Here is a 22,476-nt window from a genome sequence, read left to right on the forward strand (position 1 = left end):
TCTCTCTCCCACTCTCTCTCTCATCAGCATTCAGACTCCACCATTGCCCTCCCATGAATCCCACCATTCCTTTCAGCTTGATTGAGCCTGGGAGGGTAAAGGTTTGTTTCTTTTGTTTCTTTTGTTTGTTTGTTTGCAATTTCTTGGGAGGGGCAGAGTTTTTAAAATCCAGATTCTTCTAATTAACTTTTCTTGCTCTTTTCTCTTTTACTAACCAGTGCCTGTTGTTGACCCCTTAAAATGAAATCGAGTAGTTTGAGGAAAACAGTTTAGTTTTAGATCTGCTGCTTAGCAGTTAGCATCGCCAGTAAAACAGGATTCACTAACAGAGTCCACTGATGGTAGCAGTCTGTGGTTCCCGGATGATAAAAGACCTAAGTCCTGTGTGCTGGTTACACGTCACTCTGTACAAAGGCATAAACTGGGCCACATAACAGTTACCCTAAAAACCGCAGCAGTGGGAGCCTGGTGAGCCCGTGCAAATCCATTTGTTAGTGGCATCCATACTTTGGATAACCAGACTTCCTTTGGCTAGTCTATAACAAAGACTCTTGCCTGGAGATGATCCTTCAGGTAAAGTGAATATCTCCGAAGCTGGGAATGTATCTCAACGGTAGAGCAGTTCTAAGCATGAGCAAGGTTCTGGGCTCAATTCCAGCACCACCAAAAGAAAACCAAGGAACAAATACTTGTGACAAGTCCCTCTTTGTGTTTTACTTGGTTTTCTAGTTACATATCTCCAAATAGCAAGCACTCTATTTATTTGGACATGGTCCACTCAGCAACAGAGTTCTGTTCAGCGTGGGGAAGAGCGGAAGGGATGGAAGAACTCCTGTAGGTTCTTCTTGCTTCCGTGACAGGAGAACCAGTGAGGGGGTTGCCATTTGTGTAAGACCCTGACCTTCACATGTGCCTCAAGCAATCGCATACTTTTTATGTGCGCCTGTTAGTTTGAATTTGTGATACCAGTCTGCTTTTTGTCCCTGCTGACGGTTATTATATCCTAATGGGTGAAACAGTACTCTAATGATCCTTGTGTATATAATCCTTGGAGTACAGAGCAGGCACCAGAGGATCACATAAAAATGTTTGCCTCAATTTCCCTGCGAAAAAAAGAAGCCCAGAAACCAGACTTGACCAAGTAACAGATTTTTAAAGGTAAAGGAACCCAATAAAATTCCCGGCTTTTCACAGCGTGTGTCTCCTTCCTTTTGACATATTGTGAGGTGTAGGTGAAATATTTGAACTGAACTGACAGTGTGAGGCGGGAACAACTAAGGAGGGAGGGAGATAAAAGTAAAACCCACCAGCAATGATTGATATTGCAGTAGCCAAGAACGGCCCGGGTCTCCCCTTTGTGGATTTGACACTTCACCTTTCTGACACCGTCTGCAGGCGTGTTGCAATAATGAGCCCTTTGCAGATGGGACCAAAGCTGAAATTACTGTAGGAAAGTTTTGTGGCTTGCTAGAGAGACGTTTGAGCAGTCATTGGCTGATTTGGTTTATAAAATGAGAGATGGACATCTATGCGTGAGGGACAGGAGAGTGACAGAGAGAAAAAAGAGAGAGAGATGTGTTTTTTTGCTTGCTGTTTTATTGTGCTGACAATTGACCCCATGGCCTTCTGTGCACTAGCCCATTACCATTGACCCACATCTTCAGTCAAGAATGCATATTTTCTAGAATAAAACGGAGGAACGAATCTGATCTTAGGAAACTCCACAAACGGTTTAATCAAAGACTGTGGTCAGCAGTTAACTAATTAAATAGGTTTATGTAATGGTTTCTAAGTTGAATACAAACACTTGCAGGACTGATTTGATGAGGTTGTTTATTTATGTCCATATTCTAAGGCATTTCAGACATATGGATCCTGCCACTCCCCCCCCCACACACACACCTAGACTCCATTTGGTGAATAGGAAACTGAATTATGTCCAAGTATGACAGATCTCCCAGAGACCTGGGAATTTTACATTTTCATCCTGTGGCTCAGCCTAAACCTTCCATGAACTTGCTATAGGAAGGGAAAAAATTTTTAATCTCCCGAAGATTCCAGGATTAACCAGATCTCTTGAAACTGCTCCCTCTGTCTTTGGATTTTAATCTTTGGATCCATATCTGGTTGACATGATGGGATTTACTGGAAACATGTCAAAAGGACCAAGCTGACCTCCTTTTGTTTTGTTTATTTCTCCTTTAGCATTCTCTTTCCTCTGCTCCACTCCTCCATGGACCAAGGAAGAAAGATCTGTTCTCTGTGCTTCTGTGAGGGTGGGGTGGGGTGGGGCTTCTCCCTTGATCTGGATTTGTTGAAGCCTCGGTGTGGTGCACACCTCAGCACAGAACTGCCCAGCAGCTCCAACGCTTATCAAGTGCACTTGGTGAAAAGCTCTTGTGAAATCCTTTCATGTGACTCTAAATTCTACAAGCCTCAGCCACCTGCACACCCATCACCTTGGTCTCTTTGCCTAATTATTTTCAAGTCAGTATACTTTCCAGAACATTCTGTAAGCCTGTCCTCACCACCTCCCTTCACTGTCTCCCACACTTCCAGTTTTCACATTTTTTCCAATTTATGTTCCCTGGCACTTATTGTAAATCTAGAAATTGTCTTTGCCCGAGAACAGTTTGGCTTATTTAATGATGATTACCAAATAGATAGTTTAGGCACCTGCCTTAAGCAACATACCAGTTAACTTTAACTGTCACTTTCCTCCTAAAGGGACATTTCTTCTTAAAATGTTTGTGAAGGTAGAGTGGTGGGAACAGCATTCTTTAATAAGGGAAATTGTTTATTAAATGTAGTTATGTCCATCTTTCAGGACTGCGTCTTCTCTGTTGTGAGACAGTAAGTAAACAGCATGGTTCTGTAGCCCAGTTGAACAAATCTAGATTTATGGAAAGAGATGATCAAAGAGAAGTAAAGCAAACCGAATTCAAATATAATATGCCGAGTTGTTCAAAGCCTGCCCTTCTTTACCTCAGCGCCCCAGTGTGGATTTTTTGTTTTGTTTTTTGTTTTGTTATTTCTTATTTATTTATTTTTGTTTTTGTTTTCAAGACCCAAAGTTCTCCTTTACAGGAAACTTTCCTTATATTGAGCAAGAAGATTAAGTCTTTAGGAGCCCTGCATCATGTCCCCTCTTCCCCTCCCCCATCTCTCTCTCTCTCTCTCTCTCTCTCTCTCACTCACTCTCTCTCTCTGTGTGTGTGTGTGTTTCTGTCTCTGTTTCTGTCTCTCTCTCTGTCTCTGTCTCTCTCTCTCTCACTCTCTCTCTCTGTGTCTCTGTCTCTGTTTCTGTCTCTGTCTCTCTGTCTCTCTGTCTCTCTCTGTCTGTCTCTCTCTCTCTCTCTCACACACACACACANACACACACACACACACACACACACACACACACACACACACACACACCACTGTTTTGTAGCTATTTCATTCCAGGAAGAGTGGTCAGGGTGCCTGAGGAACCATCTCTGGCTCCAGGACTCAACCGATCTAGTGGAGGAGAGAAACTGTTGTGTAATTCACATAAGGCACATTCTTACATTGCACTCCATTGAAAATATGATGAGGTACTGTGGCAGACTGAGGACTCTGTCCTGAAATTCAAAAGCTGTCTTTCTGGAGCAGGGAACCTCTGAGTCCTGGGCATTGGTAGGTGAGGAAAGAGAAGGAACTAGGGTATGATGGGGAGTTGCACCCAGGCTACGTGGAGGAGGAGGTCAGAGATGATACTACCAGAGTGCATGGAGGACAGAATGAGTTTTAAAACCAGGATGAGGAATTGAATCTCATCTAATACTTGAAAGAGAGGCAACTGAGGTATTGTAAACTCCCAGTAATCTTGAAACATGTATTAAACAAAACCTGTTGGGGTGATAGCTCCATGATAGACCATTTGCTTAGCATGTGCTAGGCCCTAGGTTCAGTCTCCAGCACTGGAAAGAGACAAACCAACAGCTAGTTAATGAGCTGACCCACTGATTAACTCATCCCCTCATTACTTAAACAGCTAGTCAGTTATCTGCCTCTAGTGGTATGATGAAGGATGGCTTATGGAAGGATTGGACTTAGAGGTCAGCATTAGGTTACCTGTATCAATAGGTCTTGATGCATTGCATTTTCTTTAAGTTATTTCAGATGATAATCCTCCTAACTTAGAGATATCTGAGCCTGTACTTGCCATGTTGATAAGGCTTCCTGAGTTATACCTTTGTTTGATTCTTATAGGAAGGACCAAGAGAGTCTCGTAGGAAAGACTATCTGAAACTCTTAAGAGTTATTAGAAATTGGAATTACAGGATGAATTCCTGGTAATTCCAGTCTTCTCCACCTCTTAGAAGCTTTATGAGATAAGGCATTTATATGCAAGCTTATGTATTTGAAGTCATACTCATCATAGGCCATCCTTAGGTTCTGTCATGAGTTTATTATACTTTATGTGCTGTGGCAACCATATTTATATATATAAATACACACATATAGTGTATATATTACTTATTTTACTCAATATTATTTTTCAGTAAGGAGTAAGGAATATCAGGTCTGTTTTATAGATAACCTCAGGTCCCAGCAACCTATTACTTGGCTCTCGAAATGAATAAGGTTCGCTCTGTTCATGGGAGTCATTTTGTTCTTCAGAACCCACCTCCCCCACAAAAGAATCTTGCTTTTGAAGTTATCTCTCCCTGAAATGTTTTTCTGCCAAGATATTGACAAAATGAACCTTTTTTTTTTTTTTTTTAAGATCTTAACTGTCACCTCCCTTAAGGAGCCCTTCTTGATCACGTGATTCCCCGTTGTACATCTTTCCCTGCTTTGGACTTTGTTGTTGTTGTCTTCCTGTCCTTTTGGGTGCTAAGGATCAAACCCAGGAAACTGTGCACACTAGGCAACTGCTCTATTGCTAACCTATAGCCCTAGCCCAGGCTACTTCCCTTAGAGCTCATTGCTACCTGAAGCCCTGCAGTCCCTCAGTCTGAGACATTAACATCATGACATCAGATACTTGAAGTGTCACCAACAGCTTTGTCTTAGATATCCATGGCCTTGAAAAGCAATCTCCAGAAAGCTAATTTTAAGGCACTCTCAACAAGTGATTATTTGGTGTCTGGGAGAATGAGTGGGTGACTAACTTTCTCCAGAGCTCAGCCCGTTTCTAGGCCCATCTTTCCTTCATATTTTCTTCTTGCTGCCTGGTACACAGTAGTACAAACCAGCAAACCTTGTGTCTCTTTAAAATCAGCCATGTGACTGACTGCTTAAAGCCAAGCACTTACTCAGTGTGGAAGACTGTGGAAGACCTCAGGTCCTTCTCTTTCTTGGTGACAGAGACCATTTGATTTATTTCCTCTGAGCCCAGATACAGCCCCCAGGGTTCCCTTTAAAAACTTCCTTTCTATTTGTGTCTTTTCGTATTCATTTATATCAGTTATTTTTTAAAAACAGAATATTGGGGTTCACACAAAAGAAACATTGTTCCTGGCTTTGTTTGTTTGTTTATTTGTGTTTAAAAACAACAGCCATTGAGAAATGTATCACCCATTGGACCAATTAGTGCATCTGTATTATCACCAACAATGCACAAGACCTGAGAGGCTAAGTTCTCTCATTCTTTCCTCATTGGGGTGGGGGTGGGGGTTGGGTGGTCACCCTGGCTTTTCTGGAAGTGCAATTTTGTCCCTTTGCAGAACCTTGTCAGTAGGCTCTGAATCTTCCCCAGTCCCCATCCACAAGTCTAGAAATAGCTTGTGGATGAGCTTGCAAGTTAGAGAAAAAAAAAATGGCCTTCGAAGGAGTTTTCAATATTTTTCCTGGTGTTCTATGAAGGGACATACTCTTAACCTCAGCTAACTAATTTTATAAAAAAATTTTAATGTGTTCCTAAGATTCTAAATGACAGAGAGAAGGAAAAAAACAAAAGACAAAACAAAACAAAGCAAACAAACAAACAATACAAATTCAGAAGCAACCTGCCCTTTGCCTTGATCTTTGCATACTCCAGGGAAACGTGGTGTAATGGAAGGAACAGGGGAGCTCCAGAGCAGAAGTTTAAGGCTTTCTAAGTATCACTGGCTGGTTTAATAAAATTAATTAGTCTGCCACAGAGAAAATTTACTAGCATGCTGGTTAATTTCACAATGTAAAGCCAGAGAAGGGTGGTACGGCTGAGAGGACAAACCTTATTAGTTTTGAATAATTATTTAAAGATGTGGGCCCGGCTAATTTCAAACACTTTGATAGCCACTTCCATTAAGGCTTTAAAAATCTGTTGCATGTGTATCCGAATGTATCTGGGAAGGAGCCTCCACAGATGAAATCATAAGTGTATAGCTCACAGCAAAAATGACAGACCGAAAGGCAGAATCCTAACAAAAACATGGGAATAAAAACTTACCTTGGTACTGGCTCATGGGAGGTTTCTATGATCTTAATTTGCTGTTGATGAAATGATTATCTTTTTTTTTTTTTTTTTTTTTTTTTTTTTTTAATCCAAACAAGATGTTTGTGGTAGCCACAGAAAAGTGCTTGAAATCACATGCCTGAATTCATTTAATTTGCCAACATTGTCTTTTTTTTTTTTTTCCCCTTCTCTTTCCCTTCCTGGTAATGGGCAAGAGTCAATTCTTCTACATTAAGTGCTAAATCTCTTCAATTGCCAGCCGGGAAGAAAGATTTAACATTGTGCTTCAAGCCTCCAAACTGACTTAGTTTAAAAGCACAAACACTTCTCCTGTGGAGCCTAAATTAAACTGCAGAAAGGATGCAAAGCCTGAAGAATTGAATAAGGCAGGGCCAAGGCTCGGGGCCAGCCATAGGGATCGCTAGGGATTTGTTTTCAAATGAACACCCGCCACCTCTGGTATGAGAGGAAGGGGAACCCAGACTGTCAGGCAGAGCCTGTATAAGAAGTTCAGGGTTATGTTGGGGGGAAGCCGGGCCTGGGGTGAACCCTGGTGTTGGAATCAAGTCAAAGCCTTTATCCCTTGTTCCTATTTCTTTTTGACAGCCATATTTACTGTGGATGACTCTGTGGTTGACCTGGAGACCTTAGCAGCCTTATATGAAAATGTGAGTGTGAACAGCATACAGGCTGGAGGCTTTTCCTTCTACCCCCCATGTCATGGAGCCTTTCCCGTTCTTTGGTAGGATTTGAGCCTCTTCGCGGAGGGGCCTCGGACACCAAGAAGTAGATTTGCATGTTAACTCCTACTGTAGTGTCTGTCCTGGTAGATCTTCTGACCCCAGCAAGGCAGACTGGTTCCAGGCAGAGACCACCGATGTGGTCCGGTCCTAGTACTTGCTGACAGAGTGCATAAAAACAAGGCTCTTATCTGATGCTGATGCTGGCACCCTCCAGCATCTTGCTCTGAGGAATAGGGATCTGAATAGAAACTTGGATGATTGCTCTCCTGCCAGATGAGCTGATGACATTAAATGCAGGAGGCAGCCTTGGATGTCAACTGTGTGCTCTAGCTTTAAAATCAGATAGTCCTAAGTTTGAGGCCCAGTTGTATCATTGCCCACTCAGTGGTACTGGCTGGACTAGTTGCTTAAACAACCTATCCTGTTTTGTTCGTACAATGTAGAATATAGTGGGACTCTACTTGATTTTTTTGTATTGATCAAGATTTTGATCTGTGTATGGAGAGTCAGAATTCCCATGATTGTCAACTGTTCTGGTTCACTGACTCTCAGGATATAGATACATAGATGGAACTGGATCCTCTAAGCCACAGAAATCCTTAGATAACAGGGGTCTGGTGACATGCATGCTATGGTCACTCAGCTCACAAGATGACTCAGTTAAATACTTATGTCTCCTGGGACCTTAATTTTTAATAGTCTAATACAGTCCAGCTATTCCTTTCCTATTTTTGTAATCTTCATGTTTGTAAGAAATTACTTAGTACTGGATGGGGGCTTTTATTTTTTTTTAACCTGTTTTTATCAGTATAGTACTCACAAGTCAACCTAAAGGCTCCCAAGTATCAGAGCATTGGGAGTTACTGGTACACTGCTGAGTATCTATAGGGCTGTATGAGGATTCCAAGTCAGAAACTCACTACCAGTAGCACAGAGCAAGCCTTGGGGAATTATATGACTAGGAACATAGTCATTGATAACAAAGAACTCTATCAAAATCATGGTGCCTCCCGATGCTTTCTGTTGTTACCCTGGGGGCAAGACTATGCACAAGGCCAGTGCTTGTTAACACGCAGCAGACGCAGTCTGTACACAACTGGAAATGTTGGGTAAATCATGAAGAATGTGACTGAATGTCTAAACAACCGATGTAAACAATGTACACTTAATGAAATTCAGGAAAAAGAAAGGTGGCGGCTACATATAGTAATGTATGAAGCTTGTATCAGACAGGGAGGTGCAAGCTAGGACTACTGTTCTGGGAAAAGGAAAATTAGGACAGCTTGACTCACAGCTGTCTAGAGGAGATTCAAACGTAGCTGTTATGACCATTTGCTCTAGCTGGTGAATGCCCAACTTGACCTGGAAGGATTTTCTGGGTCCAACCTGTAGAGTTTCTTATACCTGGGGTGAGGCCAAGGGGATGGGAGGGGATGGGATCACATCTGGATTCCTGTGGTTTCAGGCTGATCCTCTTGACTTTGTGACTGTATGTGTATGTTGTTTCTCCTGTCGATGCAGCGAGCCCAGGAGGATGAACTGACTAAAATAAGAAAGTACTATGAGACATCCAAAGAAGAAGACTTGAAACTGCTGGACAAACCTGAACAGTAAGCACACTTGAAATACTTTTGGTTAGTCTGAAAGGAGAGCTCCCAGCTCCTTTCTGCCTCCAGGCTATGAACATCAAGTCTAACAGGCGTAGAGAGCTGAATTACAACAGCGTCATCCTGAGCTCTATTGCATCCAGCAGGATGAGTCGGCTGCCAGTAAGGCTGCTGAGATCCGGGCTGCCCGGTGCAGCCTGTTTCTCCCCCTGCTCTCTCTCTCACCCTACACCCCTCCCCTCTCTTGTTCTAGCAACTTAATTCCTCCTAGACTAAACATTTTAGCTAAAAGGGCAACTGAGGAAGGAAAGAAGGCATTACTGCTCTGCCTCAAGTTTTGCTGATGCATTAAAAAGATATCAGCGTCACTGAATTTCAACTGCTTTTCTTAAATGTCATGGTCAGTAAATGTAGCACTGAGTTGTGGCAGGTTTCCCACAACCTTCTCCACTCCTGCTGATTAGGTTAGTTCTTTCTCATCCCCAATCTCCATGGCCCACTCTTTCCATATATTCTCTAGGGTGGCTAGTTCCGATTTACCGTATCATCTCCCATACACTGAGAACTCAGACCTCTGCTGCATACCTTAGTAACTTGTTTGCTAGGCTCTTGAGGTCTACAAGCCATAGATGAGTTCCTGGGAGTGCCCAGCAAGACATTTAGGGACTAAAAGTGCAAATGTGCCTCTGGTTTGGAGCTCTTGTGCCTGATGCAATTTTGAGTGCTTTGTGTTTCTTTCAAGCCTTCTACACCAGGAGAGAGGTGACTACAGAAAGCAAAGAGGGAACAGAAAATAGAATGTTAACATGCTACCCCTACAGGCACCCAAGGTGCTGCAAGGTGCTGTCTTATACTCTATGCCTAATGTTTGTGACCTCTCCGATGCCTCAGTTTTCATGGACATCCAGACCCAGAAGAAAATATATATATATATATATATATATATATATATATATATATATATATATATATATATATATGATTGTCTGGTGAGGTAGTTCGTTAGAGATCCTTAGTTTTCCCAACACTGTCAAGCCTCGTTTAAAGCTTATAAACCTTGTGTTGGTATCTTCTCACATGGAACTAAAGTCCAGACCCTTGTCCCTTAAAGCTGGTCCTCACAGCCTAAGACTATGTATAGATCGATTCCGATGGGATTCCACTGCACTTTTGTCTCACTGCCCTTAGCCATCAGCATCACCAGCCTCCACCCCAGCTGGTACCGCTCATCCAGAGCCATATTTACTTACTGTGAACTCACTCCTGTTACATCACTAATCCTCAAAGGAGAAGTTGACTAATAATGAGATACGAAGACACTGACATGGTCCCTGGTGGTGTCTGGAGATGATAGGACATAGCAAGCATTTAGGTAGGGTTGGTTATGCCAGATGGTGGGATGAAATGGTAAGCCTGGACTGGACAAGTTTTCCTTGTAAAAGACCAGATACTATTTTCTACTTTGTGGGTCAAAGGATCAGGCATGGTTCCTCAAGTCCGTCACTGGACCATTATGGTTCAAAATCAACTACAGATAATAATATATAAGCAAAGGGGCACAGCTTTATTATTCCCCAATAAATTTTATTTAGAATTTGAATTTTAATAAGATTTGAATTCCACATGACAAAAATACTCTACACTTTTTTTTTTTAACAGCCATTTAAAGTGTGAAAACCATGAGTCACACAAATACAAAAGGCAGGTTGAGTTTGTGAGCTCTAATTGATCCACACTCAACCCACTCAGTAAAACCTTCCAGAAGCCGAGCGGGTCTGGTACAATGAACTACTGATGTGAAATGAACATTGTGTGTCTCCAAGAGAGGCATTCCTCTGCCTTTTGTGGTACAACCTCCCAACATCGTTTCTCAGCACTAATTGCCAGGACATAGAATAATAGTGGTAACTAATTAGTGTACCACTTATTATTCTTTTTCCCCCCACAGTGATGGTCTAGCTAGATAAGCATTTTGAAAGTTTGGAGGGCCATTGTGCTGATGCCATGAACAGTCACAGCTATTACTGAAGGCAAAGATACCTGTCATGTGGCAGACTGGGATCAGGGGACTAGCATGGAGAGAGGTAGAGGTCTCCAGACCCACGCACACTTCACCTTTGCTCTCCACCACTCTGAAGGCAGCTTTTGTCTGGACTGTGCCAGAGTCTGGCTCTCTGACGATTTATTTGCCACTAACTCCCAGTGAGTGGACTATAAGCATGTTTTACATACTGGAAAATATGAATCATGGAGTTTAGCATTTCAGTTTCTTAAGAGCCCTGCAGTGCCCAGTCCTATAAATCACAGCTCTGAGCGGCTGGGCTCATCACTCACCTCATCAACTCTCTTACACCCCAGTGCCAGATTTAGAAAGCCATTTCTCACAGAGGTGTCATCTGCCTGGGACTTGGCTGTCTGAGAGCCACTCCCTCCAGGGATACCCCTTCATATCCTGCCTTTGAGATGTTGGTGAGGAGGGACGGAGGCACTCCTGATGAAGCCTGTTGACTGACAAGGCCAAAAGGTGCTGGCCCTGTATGGTCTGCAGTGAGGAGACTGCACACCATCTTAGGCTCATTGACAGGGGTCCATAGCTAGCTATACTGATTTGTTCCCTAGAGTACAAGCTACATTGTGAAGTAGCTGTGACCCCTGTGGAACACTCACCATAGATCATACTATTGGGACAATGATGATAGACCAGATTGGTTTCTTTTCAAAGCCTAGATCACACAACATCACCATTCCTGTCAGCTGAGTTGCCATTTCGGCTGTAAAAGCCATACAGAATGAGCCACGGGCCTTCTCTTGTGGTTACAGGCTGAGCTGTAGTCCTTCCTGGGAAAATAAGCCACACAAAATGAGGAAGGGAAGCTCCCTCATTCCGGTTCCCTCTACCCTTTCTGTTATAGAATCTGGAATGTAACTGTAGAGTAGCCCAAAGGGAAATTAATCCATGAATGTGTGTAAATATGAAGGCCTAGTAGTCAATAGACTGTATCTGGGGGTCTTATTATCCCAGCATTTATGGGTAGAACATAAAGCACAATGGGGCAAGAGGCAGACGTTTACCAGACACTGGGTTTGTGTAGCCTTTGCAGTGGGCTTTCCTTTTGCTACTTTGCCAGACAAATGAGATGAGAGATATGTTGCCTTTCCTCAAAGCCTCTGCCTGCTTACATTTGTGCTAAAAGTTGCATAATATCATCTGTTTTCTTATCTAATTTTAATATATATATATATATATATATATATATATATATATATATATATATTTAAAATTTCTAAAATGTTCCCAAGCCCAGACCCCACAAGTCATCTTGGCCTCCTCCAGCACCATGAGGGATGGATCAGCCACTCAGGGTCTTCCTGCCTCCACATCCCTCTCATCCATCCCCACAGACCCTCGTACTGCCCCCTTGAAAGGTCACAGCAGTGACTCCCAGTTCTCCCAGCCGGAAATCTGCTAATGTTTCCAGATAGCCAAACCACTACTATGGTGATTTGTGAGAAACAAAAATTTAAAAAGAATTACTTTTCCGTCTAAAATCCTCCATTTGCTCAGGAAAAAAAAAAAAGTGCATTTCAGAACACACAGCTCCATTTACTTTCACAAGCTTCCTTCCATATATCATGTAGCCTGTCCTGCTCACCTTGCTTGTCCTCAGGTATGTCATGCACAGCATCATGGGTGCTCGGTGACCACAGCCAACATCGCTCCCCCGATCCTATCATTTCTGATCACATCTCTCACACACTTCAGTAATCATGAGTTTGATTTTTCCAGTATCAAAAGGAGCCATGTTTAAGCTAAATCCTGTTCCCAGGCCTAATCGTGTACCTGCAAAGGCTTCACATATACGGGAAGAACTGGGTAACCATGGCTAACCATCATTAGCAGTGATAAACTCTATACAACAGCCAAGTCCCTCTCTCTGCCATTCCCTCCCAACTCCTTGAGACCTGGGGCTTGAAGATGAGAACCCTCTCAGAGCAAACCATGATCTAACAGGGTTTTAACCTTTTCTTTGTTGAGTAGCCTCCAGGTTTGTTTCCACGGATGCATCCTATGGCTCCTCTGAGGGACGAGTTTTTTTTTCCTCCAGCATTACCTGCTTTTCCTCCATGTCCTTGTGAGTGAACTGAGGCATCGCTCTGTTTGCTCACATGTGCTGTCTATTGCTGCTTGACTGGTGTAGTCCTTTTAAGCATGGCATCCTCCTAGTCCGGAGATCTAGGTCCTACTTGGGGGTGGGGGGTATGAAGAGATGACATGATCCATTTTGGGAGGGAAGAAATTCAGAGCATTTTCTGAACTAGTTCTATCATCCAAAGGGGCAAAGCCTTTCAAAATTCATCACAGCACCAAACACTACTGGTCCCCAGAGATGTTTACAGCTCACCATTTGTGAAAACTGGTGACAGCCCTGATGTCATTCATGATAAATGACTCAGTTGGTCAATGCTGTACTGTACTTCTGAGGGAAACATTTACAAAGGAAGGCAAATTACTTTCTTCCTGTCCCTGTGCAGTACTTCTGTATTTCATTCAATGCTATAAGATAGAGTACGATGATAATTGTGTCTGCAGGTACTGAGCCTGAAGATAAGGGAGGAAGAGTGTTCTACTACAAACCCTCCGTGCTTCATTTCCATGGTATTTTAAAAGTCTGGGGCTATAAAGTGATGTCTAGGACCTGATTGGAGGAGATAAGAAAAACAGCTGATAATTGCAAAAATGTATTAAGTCCCCAATTTTACCAGGGCATGGTATTTTGCAACTATAAGCCGAGGACTTGGGAAGCTGATACAGGGGGGGATTGAAGTTTTGAGGCAGCCTAAACTATAAGTAAGCTGTAGGTAAGACTTGTCTCAAACAAAACTACAAGCATACTAAATCACCTCCCCCAAAAAACCTGCAGAAGGAAGAGAACGTAGAGCAAGAAAACAAAATTGAGGGCAGAAAGGAGTGTAGACGAAGGTGGTGGTACAGCCTTATAGTTCTTGCAACTGAGGATACTGAGACAGGGGAATGGTGAATTAGAGGCTATCATGTACTACAAAAGATGATTTTGCCAATAGCGGAAGAAAGCTGGACCTCCCCCCTTTTTCTTTTGCTCCTCCAGTTCTGCCTGCTCCATACCCTCCTGCTGCTGCTTCTTTTCCTCCTTTTTCATTTGACAGAGAGAATAGCAAACTTATTTATCTGTAAAACTGTATTTGGTGAGAGAATACAAAATTTCAAAGTGATGGTATTGTGAATTGACCAAGACTTTCAGAAATGTCAGGTAATAATCATTTCAACTACAAAATGAAGTTTAAGGGCAATTAGTGGATTCTCTCTCTGAGTTAATAGCCAACTGTTTCAACTCATACTAGTTTATATCCTTTCCTCTGGTGGTTGGCCTCAAAAGCATGTAGCTCTTCCAGCTTCATTTTACAAAGGACACCAGTGCCCAGTCACTCAGACAGTGAGCTACTGTGTGCAGAGCAGTAACCATTTCTGACTCTTAAGAGCTATTTGGCACACTATTTAAATATTTTAGGTTGTCTACTTTATGAGTTTCTGCTTTCTTCTAAGTACTGACCTATCTCTTAGCTGTGCCTCTGTGGATAAATTGACATAAAGTTAAAGTAATATATGGAAAAAAATTGAACATTATAGACTGCTATGTAATTGAGCAAAAATAATACTAATTCACTTGAAAACTATCACTTGACTATAGAAACTTTGGACAATGAAGACTCTGTCTGTGTAGATATACTTCTAGAAGATTCTGCATGACACAGGAGTTGATTGTGTGATTTTCTGATGCAGCAAAGATCAGTTTTTTTTTTTTTTTTACTTGGGTTTAGGCTCTTCTTTGGATAGCAGGAGAGGGGTGATGTTTTCAGGATACTTGCATAAACTTTCTGCTCATCTGCATTACTCACTATCATATGAACTCACCAGAGGCCCCACTGTCAGAAATGAGACCTGTACTCTTGGGGTTTGTCTTAGCTTGGGTTGTATTGCTGTGAAGAGATACCATGACCAAGGCAACTCTTATAAATACAAACGTTGAATTGGAGCTGGCTTACAGTTTCAGAGGTTCAGTCCATTATCATCATGGCAGGAAACGTGGCAGAGTCCAGGAAGACATGGTGCTGGAGAAGGAACTGAGAGTTCTACATCTTGATCCAAAGGCATGCAGAAGGAGAGTGACTCTTCTGCACTGGGTAGAGCCTGAGCATTAGGAACTCTTGACGCCTGCCTACACCATGACACACTTCCTCCAACAAGACCACACCTACTAGTAGCACTTCACATGAGCCCAGAATCTTCAAGCTACTATAATCTACAACCTGGCCCCTATAGCCTTGTTCAAATCTATGGAAGCCATACCTAGCCATAGAATAATGCAAAATATATTTAGTCCAACTTCAAAAGTCCTATAGTCTGTAACAATGTTAAAAGTCCCAAGTTCAAAGTCTCTTCTGAAATTCATACAATCACTTAACTGTAATCATGCACAAATAAAAATAAAAATAAAAAAAATCACATCACATACCTCAAGCATCACAAGATATATATTACCACTCCAAAACATCCTAGTGAGGAAATACTGGACTAAAAGCCAAAGCAAAAACAAAAGCCAGCTGGGCAAACTCTAAACTGTATCTCCATGTCTGATGTCAAAACACTCTTTGGATCTTCAACTCCTTTCATCTTTGTTGACCACAACAAACGTCCTTCTCTTGGGCTGGTTCCACTCCCTGTTAGCAGCTTTCCTCAGCAGTCATCCCATGACTCTGGCATCTCTAGTAACTTGGGGTCTCCAAGGGTCCTCAACTTTACAGCTTTGTGTTCTAGTGTCTAGGATCCACACATGATCTTCAGGGCTCCTCCAAAGGGCTTGAATCACTTCTCCAGCTCTGCCCTCAGAAGTACTCTAGGCTCTATTTGACTCCAGTCCACTGCTGTTGCTGTTCTTGATGTTCCATGGCACTGGGATTTCCAATACTTTGGGGTCTTCTACTACAACTAAGCTTCACCAATAGCCTCTCATAGGCTCTCTTCATGATGCCAAGCCTCAGCTTCTTTGGTCCATAGCCCTAGGCCTTCAACTGCAACTGAGGCTGCACCTTCACCAATGGCCTTTCCTGTCCTCTCACAGTGTCAAGCATCAACTGCTCTTCATGACCCCTTCATGCCTTTAAAAACAGTACCACCTAGATGACTCTTACATATTACCAAGTCCAGCTTCAGTACAAGGTACAGCCTTGGATGTCTCTGGAACACAGCTTCTTTGTGCTCTCAGAAAACTCTTCCCAGATTTCACTTCAGTGATACTGGTCTCTTCTTAACCACCACTAATTTATTCACTCAAATTAACCAGCATCAATTGTCCCAGTAATTTCCTCTACTCTTGACTCTAAAGCTAGAGCCACATGGCCAAAGTTGCTGAGTTTTGCCACTTGCTGTGTCTGTAATATGGCTCCATCATTCTATTACATCATCACCAGCTTTTTGTTTAACAACTCTTTCACTGCCTAAGCTTCGCTGTCCTAGAACTTGCTCTGTAGACTGACCTTGTGATTCAGAAATCTGTATGCCTCTGTCTCCCGAATGTTGTGATTAAAGGCATAGTCCAGCACACCTGGACCTAAGCTTTTCTCTATGGAACTTGCTCTGTACCAGGCTGGTTCTGAACTCAGAGATCTGCTTATCTGTTTCTTGGGATTAAAGCCATATGCCACCATGCCTGGACCTAAGCTTTTCATGGCCAGTGTGCCTCAAGATCTGGATCAAAGCCTGTGTTTTCCAGCTGCAAGATCTGGATCATAGGTGTGCCCTCCATTTCTGGATTGCAGTTCATAAGCTTAGCTGTGTGGGATCTTGCCCCAAGGTCAACACTCCCTTCATCTGTTTATCTCCTTGAACACAAGATTCAGCTCAGTTCTACTTCATGGTGCCACTTTATTATTTGAACCATATATTTTGTATTCTTCCTGTCTCGGTGCGCTATACTTGATCAATACTCTCTTCATAAAACTATGTCACAAGTCAGAGTTTATACTAGGCTTTTTTGAGACCTTCCTTAATGTAACCAATCTGCCATCTCTTTACCTTAGCCTGAGGCAGACTCCCCAGAAAAGCAGCCACATTCTTAGCCAAAACATCATAAGAGCAGTCTCCAAGCAACATGCTAAAATTCCTCTCTTCTGAAACCTCTTAGAGTTAGGGCTATACAGTTCAAATCACCCCCAGTACTAATGTCTTTCATATTCCTACTAGAATGGACAGCTAAAAGCATCCCACTGCTTCCTAAATCCAAGTCCTCAAACCCACATTCCTCCAAACAAAAATACTATAGGGCCTATCATAGCAATACCCCAGTCTTTTGTGCCAACTTCTGTCTTAAGGTTTCATTGCTGTGAAGAGATATAACCAAAGCAGCTCTTATAAACAAACAAACAAACAAACAAACAAAGCAATAAGACATGACCAAAGCAACTCTTATAAATACAAACATTTAACTGGGGCTGGCTTACAGTTTCAGAGGTTCAGTCCATTATCGTGATGACAGGAAGCATCATTGGCAGACTCTAAGCAGAAATGGTGCTGCAGAAGGAAATGAATGTTCTGAATCTTGATCCAAAGGTACACAAAAGGAGAATGACTCTTCTGCACTGGGTAAAGCCTAAGCATTAGGAGCTCTTGAAGCCTGCCTACAGAGTGACACACATCCTCCAACAATATCACACCTACTAGTAGCACTTCCCATGGGCCAAGCAAAACCAAAATTATGATTTCCCATGGCAGATCAGTATTGGCTTTCTTTCTTACAGTTTTCTTATGACTCTGTGTAAAGCAAAATGATTTGTTTCTATTTTTACAGATTTTTACATGAGCTAGCCCAGATTCCCAATTTTGCCGAACGTGCCCAGTGCATAATCTTCAGGGCTGTATTTTCTGAGGGTATCACATCCTTACATCGAAAAGTAGAGATTGTCACACGGGCCTCGAAGGTATGTCTGCTGTTTAAACATTTGGTTTGCCCTTATTGGTAGCAAATGAAATGGGATGTGCGGGAGATCCAACATTAGTGTTTTACTTTACATTGTGTGCTAGTCTAAGTGGGTTTGTCCTGTCAAAGTATCTGGAGGATAGGGGAGGAAATATATGGTCTGAAGAAGTGATGGAAAGGGGGAAAAGTAAGGCTTTTTACAGATTTCTTCTAAAAAAAAAAAAAGAAAGAAAGAAAAGAAAGAAAGAAAGAAAGAAAGAAAGAAAGAAAGAAAGAAAGAAAGAAAGAAAAAAAGAAAGAAAGAAAGAAAGAAAAGAAAAAGAAGAAGAAGAAGAAAGGCAATGTCTCACCATGTACGTACTGGCACCAAAATCTAAAAGCAAAGCAGCTTAGTTTGATTCCTGTTCAAATAGATTCTACTTGGAACCCATGCACATGAGCTTCAACATCATAAAATGAAAAGATTCTGGAGGCTTGAAGTAACTGTAATCCTGAGCGAGTGGTATATCCATTTCTGTGTCCACCACACTCTGTACTTGGTAAAGCTAAATTGTAACCCCCAGCCTTTAACTAACACCATGTTCTTAAGATCATGAGTCAAGTATTTCCCACAAATCTGTAATATTTCATTGTTTATCAGGAAGCATGTCCCCCCCCCAACAAATAAGAAGTGTTTTAATGAAGAATAACATTTACAAGATACGATACACACACTAATAACCCCTGAGAGACTAGAGAAGAAGCCTTCCTAGTTCTGAGCATCATTATTATTATTATTATTATTATTATTATTATATCCTAAAATAAGTGAAGATAAAGCTGGGCTGGCAATGTAACTCAGCAAATAAAGGTACCTGCCACCAAAGGTGATGAACTGAGTTGGATCTGTGGAGTGAAAGGAAAGAACCAATTCCTGAAAGTTGTCCTCTGACTTCCACATGTTTGACCATACCCACAACTACCCCACATGCACATGCCCACACAAGCGCGCGCGCACACACACATACACACACACACACACACACACACACACGTAACTAAAAGAAGCTAGCTAACTGTGTAAAAAGAATTTCTGTTGGAAGTTTATACTTTAAGCAAAGCTAAGAAGAGAGAAAAAAATGAGTAAGGTAGGAAGCTAAAGAGAATTCAGTGTAACATTGTGAAAATTAATAAATATGAAGCAAACTCCCAGAGAAGATACATTTTTGAAAAAATTTAATGAACATACCTCTGACCTTAAAGTACATTATCGTAATTCATCTCTGAGGACTACACTCACTCTTGTTACTGCAAATTTTGAATATACTTTTTGTATTTAAGTCTGTAGTCCCAAAAGGTATCCTGAAAAGATATTTGACCTCTTTCAACTGTAGAAGTTATCAAAGATTAGCTACATTGTCTGTTATTAACCTATAAGTACTTCCTAAAGATTAAAACTACCTATAATGAAAAATAAACAGAAAGGTTCAGCCATCATCATTATCAGATCTTACCCTGCTTATAACTTTGGTACACAAGTAGGAGATTGTGGCTGTTTGTGACATACACCGCCCTCCCCCCAGATACTGCTGTAGTGAAATGTATCTTGTATTTGCCAACTGTTAATACAACTAGTACCAAGCCACTTGCCAGAATTTGGTTACTTTAATGAGGGTTAGCTGTGGAGCAAATATGCCTGTGTTTGTAGTTCAGACCATAATCACTGGTGTTTGCCAATGCAGGGTTTGTTGCACATGAAGAGTGTGAAGGATATCTTAGCTCTCATTCTGGCTTTTGGAAACTATATGAATGGAGGAAACAGGACGCGAGGGCAAGCAGATGGATATAGTTTAGAAATTCTGCCCAAGCTCAAAGACGTCAAAAGTCGGGTATTTATTTACTTTTCTTACTGTCTATGTGCTATGCTTATTTTTCTTCTGAACCTAAAATTTAAAATGAAATATTACAGACTGATCCATTTTTCTTACCTTTCCTCCAGTGGTAATTGTTTATCTGAAAGCATGTAGTTTTGTTTTTCCCTTCGGCACTTTTCTTTTGACTTGAAAAATGGTAGGTTTTTCAGATCAGACCTCATGTTCAGCGATAAAAATCCATTTGTTATTTTAGCTGTAACATACGTGATTAGGTGTTGAACCACTACTGCAATACGAGATAAAACAGCATACTGCAGCAGTCACCCTGCAGAGGCTAGAATTTGTTTGGTTTTAGTATTGGCCGCTTGTAATTTACTCATTCTTGAGTGGCAGAAGCTGTTGAACCTAGTATTTGAATTATTCTTTTGCCTACAACAATTGGGGCTGGGGTCTCCTGTCAACTCTCTGAGCCTGATTATCATTTGGCTCCACACCCCTGCAGAGCCACCTTTTTAGAAACAACCAGCCCATATCTGGGGGAAGGGGGGGGGTTCGGGGAAGGGAAATACACAGGCAAATTAGAATTAGACCCCTGTGAACAGGACACAAAGGCTGCCTTGTGGGAGGGCCGGCTCCCCCTGGCCTTCCAGGGTCATAAAGTAGCTTGGCTTCCCTTTTAAGCTGGTCCTGATTGTTTTTTCACGCCATTAAGAGCACACATTTTCTGAGCAGTTGGAAGGGAGGATGGTTTTCTCTTCTAGTCTGTAGCTCCCTTCAGCATTTACCACCCCCTCCTGTCTTGGCAGCATGCCAGGAAATATTGGGCAATGGATTTTTTGTTTGCTTGTTTATTTGTTTGCTTTTGTTTGTACATTGTCTTAGAGGTCTCCTGGATTACCTGTCTTCTTTTATTATTTCCCCCCCACACACAAAAGATGATGTAGTGTCATTTATTTTTATAGCTGGCATTTTTTTTTTTAAAAAATGGATTAAACTAGAAGGAAGGAAAATCTGGTCAGTCTATAGCAGAAATATGACTTAGCCTCATAAATTATAAGTGCGGGGAACTGGGATCTCGGGTCTAATCTGGGAAGCGTGCAGGGTGGTCTGTGAACAGCTGTCATTTGAGTTTCTCTTTAAAACCTAGGACAATGGGATGAATCTGGTGGACTATGTTGTGAAGTACTACCTGCGATACTATGATCAGGTAGGAAATGACACTGGGACAACTGTGTGTGGGGGGGGTTCACCTCTAACGTATTGCTAGCATTCAGAAATTTGATACTGGCTCTATATGGAGGGATGGCTCTTCCTCCAGTGCAACACTGTATCTGAGAGCCCCCAGTGAAGATGAAGGGTACCCCAGGGTTTTAGAAGAGGAAGTGTCTGAAAGACACTAGGCTGCTGCATCTCAATCTACAGTAGAAGGAAGCTTCAGAAAGACCCCCTCATGGCCCTATGACAAGATTGTGGACTTTTCTGAACTCTAGTTCCATTCAGGAGTTGCTTAGCTACTGAACAACATTGAGGAAACCTTGAAAACACTGTCATTCTTTTTTTTTTTTTTTAAGAAAAATGACTTATGTATCTATTTTTTCATATTTCCATGCATATACATGTTTTGCCTGTGTGAGTTTATGTGTGCCACATATGTGCAGGAGGCTGCAGAGGCCAGAAGAGGTATCAGATCCCCTATAACTGCAATTCCAGCAATTGTGAGCTGCCACATGGATGCTGGAAATCAAGCCGGGATGCTCTATAAGAGCAGTGAACTCTCATAACTGCAGAGCTATCTCTCCAGCCTACTTATTTTTATTGGTTAGTTTGTTTGGGGGACAAAGTCTCACTATACAAAACCGAGGCTGTCCCAAAACTCACTATGTAGACCAGACTGTGCTTGAACTCACTCTGCCTGCCTCTGTGTGCTAGAATTAACCACATCAACCCCCCAAAACAAACTAACAAACAAACAAACAAACAAACAAACAAACAAAACAAAAATTCAACCAACAATGCATCTGGGAACAAGTTAGAGATTCCAAAATTTAGAATGAAACAAAGCAAGAACATTCTCTCTGCTTAGACTATGTTTAAATCAGAATTAAACACTTCCATGAGACTATTCCTGAACACAATTTTCTCCTTTATTCCTTCTTTTTGAACTAAGAACGGAGAGTTATCATTTTATGAAGAACGAAGGGCTGTTGGTAGTTGTTTGTTTGTTTTTTTTTAAGCAATTGGGGCAAAAATGACAAAAGTCTCAAGAGGAAGTGTGGCAAAGACTCCCATCTATTAGCTCTGAAAGCAGAGCACAGCTCCTGGGCAGAAACAAGGTAAAACCAAGATTCCAGCGCCTTGTTCCAGGGTCTAATTCTGTCTAGCAGACGAGCTACAGTGTTCATGAGTGCTTTAATAGTTTCTCCCACCCTGCCTGGTGAATGTATCTGTGCTCAATCTGTGCATCTGCAACTAGGCTTGTTGCACCCCACTTAACTTCTCCCTTCTTCTTGTCAAGGTTTTAATGATTGTTAGTCACCCAGCTATGGAGAGGTACACACCTCAGTCACCGTTTGCTGCCTGCCAGCTAAGTTGTTTCCAGGGTCACTCCATTTTTCTTTTGTGCTTACTCCAGCTCATGGAGGCATTAAAGCTGCTCTTCCAGAGAATTCATGTGCATCCCACCTCATTTCCTATCTCTAGATCTCCCTGGCTCTAGGCAGTTCCCTCTAGACCAGCGGTTCTCAACCTTCCTAATGTGGCCCTTTAATGCAGTTCCTCATGTTGTGCTGACCCCCCAACCATAACATGATTTCACTGCTACTTCTCTAACTCTAGTTTTGCTACTGTTATGAA

At 41.9% G+C, this 22,476-nt stretch overlaps 1 protein-coding gene across 4 annotated transcripts in view; it reads left to right on the plus strand.

Annotated features, from left to right (window-relative positions):
* The window catches only part of Fmn1 (formin 1), a 373,383-nt gene that overhangs the window by 233,003 nt on the left and 117,904 nt on the right, over positions 1-22,476 (plus strand). For all 4 annotated transcript variants that reach the window (XM_021193752.2, XM_021193753.2, XM_021193754.2 and 1 more), the window contains 5 exons: positions 7,016-7,077; positions 8,674-8,762; positions 17,642-17,771; positions 19,492-19,638; positions 20,771-20,830. In XM_021193752.2, the coding sequence (XP_021049411.1) occupies positions 7,016-7,077; positions 8,674-8,762; positions 17,642-17,771; positions 19,492-19,638; positions 20,771-20,830 (488 nt within the window). The remainder of the gene's footprint in view (positions 1-7,015; positions 7,078-8,673; positions 8,763-17,641; positions 17,772-19,491; positions 19,639-20,770; positions 20,831-22,476) is intronic.

The sequence above is a fragment of the Mus pahari genome, chromosome 3, assembly GCF_900095145.1.
Source record: "Mus pahari chromosome 3, PAHARI_EIJ_v1.1, whole genome shotgun sequence".
NCBI lineage: Eukaryota > Metazoa > Chordata > Mammalia > Rodentia > Muridae > Mus > Mus pahari.